The sequence below is a fragment of the Medicago sativa genome, chromosome 1 (genome assembly GCF_051527215.1).
Source record: "Medicago sativa cultivar Bolivia chromosome 1, Bolivia_mono, whole genome shotgun sequence".
Lineage (NCBI taxonomy): Eukaryota > Viridiplantae > Streptophyta > Magnoliopsida > Fabales > Fabaceae > Medicago > Medicago sativa.
In genome coordinates, this window is record NC_140749.1 from 33,484,600 (window position 1) to 33,490,321 (window position 5,722).

General features: G+C 34.0%; 1 protein-coding gene across 1 annotated transcript; it reads right to left on the reverse strand.

Moving 5' to 3' along the window:
• On the reverse strand, positions 1-4,245 carry LOC146954463 (glutamate--tRNA ligase, cytoplasmic-like). The gene is made up of 6 exons (XM_085716555.1): positions 4,073-4,245; positions 3,897-3,993; positions 2,663-2,816; positions 1,380-2,503; positions 768-1,235; positions 1-403 (listed from the first exon to the last, which is right to left on the reverse strand). Exons 1-6 carry the CDS (start codon positions 4,210-4,212, stop codon positions 158-160), a joined length of 2,229 nt encoding a protein of 742 aa, XP_085572681.1. The 5' UTR covers positions 4,213-4,245; the 3' UTR covers positions 1-157.
• Positions 4,246-5,722: the final 1,477 nt, after the last annotated feature.

Genomic DNA, 5,722 nt, shown 5'->3' on the forward strand with positions numbered 1-5,722 from the left:
TTTGTCCACAAAAAACAGAATATATTCAAATTGCTAGTCGACAACCCAAATACAAGGTTGCTTATAAGCATAACACTGAGTAGTGATGGTACACATTAAAATAATTCCACAAAGCTATCCAAATTACCAACTTGTCATTAAAAAACAAAAAAGTTTTTTACTTCAAAGATGTTTGCTGCCTGCCATCTGGGATTGCAAATAACACGATTGGTTTCGAAGGCCGGACGAAGGGTACATCACACCTGAAATATCCCTTTCTCTCCAGCTGCAGTACTTCTCCACGCTTAAGATTTCGCATATTGGATTCTCCATATGCTAGAATCTCCTTTTTTGTGCAAGGGTTAAGCACAGGGTTAAGCACATCATCGATATTCTCTTCTTTCCCATTCTTTCCTTTCTCAAGCTGCAAACAAAGCAAATAAAAACTTAAACAGGGAAGCAAGCAGGTTTGATTTGATGTATATTAAGTATGAGTAGATGAAATGAACACTGAACCAAAGTGTCTATGCATAGGGTATGGACTTTTAAGAGAATGGGATCAGGATGGACAATAATAAGGACAATATGGTGCTATAAAACTAGTTCCATGGAAGGTTCATGAAAGGTCAGATAATAGCCGTTAACAAATTCTTATAACATATATGGAAGGTTCATGATTGGTTGTGTCAGTAGAAATCGTATGGACACGTGAATTGCTCGTCGAAATGTTCACATATTATATATTTTCCTTTATTAATGACAGAAACAAACAGAAGCCAAGCACATACCTTTTTCTTCGTAATGAGGTAATCAAACTCCATCAATGTCAGGCTAACTAGTTCATCTAACTCAGGGAGCCAAGTGAGCTTCAGTTTTGTGGTCTTCACAGATCCTTCAGGATGTAAAACACCACTTAACCCTGTGACATTCCCATCTTGGTCCTTATCTACTTCCTTTACTATGACATTTCCCCAATCCATCAAGGTTACTTCCTCACCTGCTGATACGGACTCTGCGTCAGCATAGTCAATCCATATCCTTTTTGTATATGTGGTAGCTTTATTCCCAGCAGCTTCATAGTTTTTGTGCCTAGGTATGATGCGGACAAATGATTTCTCAGGACCATCAGTGAGGGTTAACAATACACGTCTATCCGCAATGACCGCAGTGTGTCTGGGACATACAGGGTCAATAATTTTTTTATTGATGGTCCAGAGCTTGTCCCATTCCATGAGATTGAGATTTTTTGATGCCCCCTGTACAAGAACAGTGATCAACATTTTAAGCATGGATATAAAACAAAAAAGTAAAAAAGAAGAAAAGAGTATGACAACTAAACGCTATATTCAAGTGCATATTTTCTTTTAGATGTATAAAAGAAAGCAAAACCTTGTACATACTTGTTCAAAAATAAATTGGATTAGCGCTTCAATTTTCAAGCCTCTACGCACAATTCCTTGCACTGTAGGAAATCGTGGATCATCCCATGATTCAACTTTGCTCTTTTCAACAAACCATAGAAGCTTTCGTTTGCTGAGAAGAGTGTAGACCATATTCAACCGGCTAAATTCGTAGATGAGAACTTTCTTAACTCCCATGTCCTCTTGAATCCTGTGATACTGAGCATTACGATCATGGTATTCACTTGACCGAAGGGCATGAGTGATACCTTCCTTAGCATCAACAAATGGACAGGCGAAATCATAAGTTGGATACAATTTATACTTGGATCCAATTCTATGATGAGGCTTTGGATTGCAACGATAATAAACAGGATCACGGAGTGATTTGTTTGGATCTTGCATATCCAACTTCCCACGGACACAACACAGCACCCCCGTCTCTGATCCTGCAATCATTTCCTTCCATAATTTCAAATTCTCCTCTACACTATGGTTTCTGCATTTAGATTCTATGCCATCCCTTCTCTCCTTTTGTATTTGTTCATGTGGAGTGTCATCAACATATGCCTTACCCTGGCTAATTAATTTTTCAGCCAGTTTCATCAACTCAGGGAAGTAATCTGATGTATATGTAATTTTTTCATATTTGACACCCAACATCTTAACATCTTTTATCAAATTGTCCACAAATTCTTTTTTTTCTTTAGCAGGATTTGTATCATCAAAACGCAAAATAACCTGACCTTTGTATCGCTCAGCAAAATACTTGTTCAACAGAGCTGCTTTTGCGTGTCCAATATGAAGATAGCCACTGGGTTCAGGTGCAAATCGCAAACGAACTTTTCCAACTTCAGCATCTGGAAGATCTATCTCTACCGAAGGCTTGCCTCCTCCCTTAATGTTATCAGAAAAATCCCCATTCACATTCTTCACTTTATCCTTGACGACTGGCTGGTCTTTTGGCTTGGTTGCAGATGGCTCTCCCGATCCTTTTTTGCCAATATATGTTGATGTGACTTCATTTAATGTAGTACCATGTTCTGCCATTAATGAATTGTACCATCGTGCAAGATTTTGATATTTCTTTGATTTCCTCAAGCTTTCCCATCTCTTTCCAGCACCTGAAAAGGCATAGTGTAGATGGAGATGACATGAACCATCAAGTTTCATAGATTAAGGTTGAAGAGAAACAATCACTAAACAAGGTTGTTTAAAAGAGACTTAGTAGTAGTATCACAGGTAAAGATGAATAGGTATAGGTATCATAAAACTATATTTACCTGCAAGACCTGCCCAGATAGCTAGATCTGCGATTGATAATGAATAACCAACTAAAAATGTACGCTTCTCCAAGTAGTCATCAATATACTTGCATCCATTTTCAAAAGCAGGGCCTGATGAGAGTACAGGTGCATACTCTAGCCATTCATCAATCTGAAAAGTCAAAGAAACAACAATTGAATGACGGAGCTAACAACCAGAAGCAAACAACAACTAACAAAAGAAAAGCGAGCAAACCTTCAATTTGATCCCTAAACAATCACTCACCCTCGAACTTTGTCTCTGAACTATATAATTCTAATTAACAAGCCCTAAACTATTGTCAATCAATCAGTAAATTTGGGACCTTAAACTATCACTCTCCTATTTTGAAAGAAACCAAGGACTAACTATCAAGAATAGTTTCAAGACTGGTTATGATATTTCTGTAGTTCAAGGACCCAATAGGAGAGAAAGTGGGACCCAGACTGAAGGTTCACTCAAGCAATATTTACTGCTTGTTTGGATTGGCTTATTTGAGTTTATCGACTGACATACGTTTTGCGAGACTGTTTGGAAGAACTTATGAAAAAAGCTCATGAAATTTTTCATAAGCTTTTAACAGCTTAGCTTATCTTCATACGTTCTCCAAGTTATCTTATGAAAACAATTTAACTACATTTTATCTTTTTGAACCGTCAATATATTCTTAAAGACCCAAGACCTCCAAAAGGGCTTTTAGACCCTCCCAAAGACCTCAGCGCCCTCCAAGAGGGCCATAAGGCTCAAAGGCACGTTTCCCTCAAGACACCGCCTTTGTTCGCTTCAAGAAGCCTCTAGAACGCGCCTAAATACCCAAAACACCCCTATTACTTGCTGCCTAAGCAACCACAAACCAGGCCCATAAGAGGCTATAAATACCACCCTTGGGAGCAATCTCAAGGCATCCAATAATTAGTCTAAACCCTAGAATACGATACTAAACCCTAGTATTCCTTATTGTGCTCTTTGCAAGTACACTTTTGTTGTAGAAAGAGCTTATAAACTAACTTATAATACCAAGCTATAAACTCAAAATTATGTCTTACCAAACAGACCCTACTACGTAAGTGTTTATCATGATAAGTGCTTGTGCTATAAGCTGCAAATAAGTTGTTTAACCAAACAGGGCCTTAAAAGACAACATCACTTATTCAATGTGAACAAATAATTTCACTAAAACATCTTATGCTATTATATATCAGAAAAAATAACCTGGCTAGTTTGAAAAACATTTTGGCCATAGAAATTATGAAGAGTTGCAGTTCTTCCAATGTAACGCAGAAGAACAAATGGTCCACGCAATTTCGACCTGTTACGAATAATTGCAAATTATTGATAGATCATATAAACGAGGAAAAGGGTGAAGAGATATGAGAAAGGGAACGTACCCGTTGGAGAAGAGAAATGTGGGGGCGGAATCAGGAGGAAGGGAGGTGTCAATGGATGAAGAAAATCCGGCGAGCTTGGATGCAGCGATTACCGCTAACGGTGGCGTGGCGGCAGGGAAAGAAAGGGTTTTGATATCCATGCCGTGTGCTTCAAGGTAGAGATTAGAGTGGGTTTTCGCAAAAATAGTAGAATCCATCAATAGTATATATAAGTTTTTTTTATTTATTCTCAATATTTTTAATATTTTTTAAAACAAATATTTTATTAGACATAAATTTATCAACAAACTTTGATCTAATCAATTAAATATTTTATTTTATATTTTTATTGAATTCCTAATCAATAGTTTTCAAATCTTGCATAAATATTCCTTAAAAAAAAAAAAATCTTGCATAAATATCTTTTCTTTGGTGGGGTCTGGGGTTCGAACCCCAGACCATTGCATATATTATGCATTGTCCATACGAGCTGAGTTAAGCTCACGAGGACAAATATCTCAACAAACTAAGTATGTTCAATCATATCCATTAAATATTTTATTTGATTTTTTAATTAACTTTTGGTAGAATTAATTAATGTCTAATTTAATTTTAACATAATTTATTTCAATAAATATAATAATTTCTTTTATTAGATTTCGAACTCTCAAATTTGTTAATATTTTTAAAACTGATTTTCTTATCTTTTGATTTTCAGTTTTTTATAAGCATTCCAATTTTTATTTAAATTTTCATCATATCAATTTCACCAAAAAATATTATAATTTAGTTAAAATTTTAGATTTTATATATTCTATTGATTTTGAAATATTATACCAATTGTTTTAACATAAGTCAATTATTTAAATTAAATCAATTTTTTTCATTTTTTAGGGAAAATTAATTTTGTCATTTATTTTGTATGCACATATGTTACTAATACATTAAAAGTTTTTAACCGCACTAATGCGTGTATAATATAAGTAATATTCTTTATAACTTTTGATTTTGATTAAAATTATAGGTACAAATATTTATTACTTTATCCATGTAAAAAAAAATTCCTTTCAAATTGTAACAAATTAGGTTTATATATCTTTTATAAATGATATGACAAATATAATATAAATTTTTATCTTTTTCGATAACACCAACAATTTAACATTGTTATAGATAATTTTATCTAAGGGTATAATTATAAGCAATATTCTTTATAAATTTTGATTTTGATTAAAATTATAGGTACAAATATTTGTTACTTTATCCATGAAAAAAAAAACTTTCCTTTCAAATTGTAACAAATTAGGTTTATCTTTTATAAATGATATGACAAATATAATATAAATTCTTATCTTTTTCGATAACACCAACAATTTAACATTGTTATAGATAATTTTATCTATGGGAATAATTGGATAATGAAAAATTAATCCCATGGTCCTCTATCCCAATTATATATTGTTACTATTTTATAGTAGATGCAATCCATTATCTCTTTGTGCTTTGTTTCTTTCGTTTTTCAAGAGAAACAGTTACATATTTTATTAACTCAACCAGTTAGTTTAATTCTGAGTGGAGTGAATATGAATAAAAGTTCAGCCTAAAGTCAATGTGAGCTTAGCTTAGTTGGTAGAGACAATGCATAATATATGAAAGGGTCGAGGTTCGAAC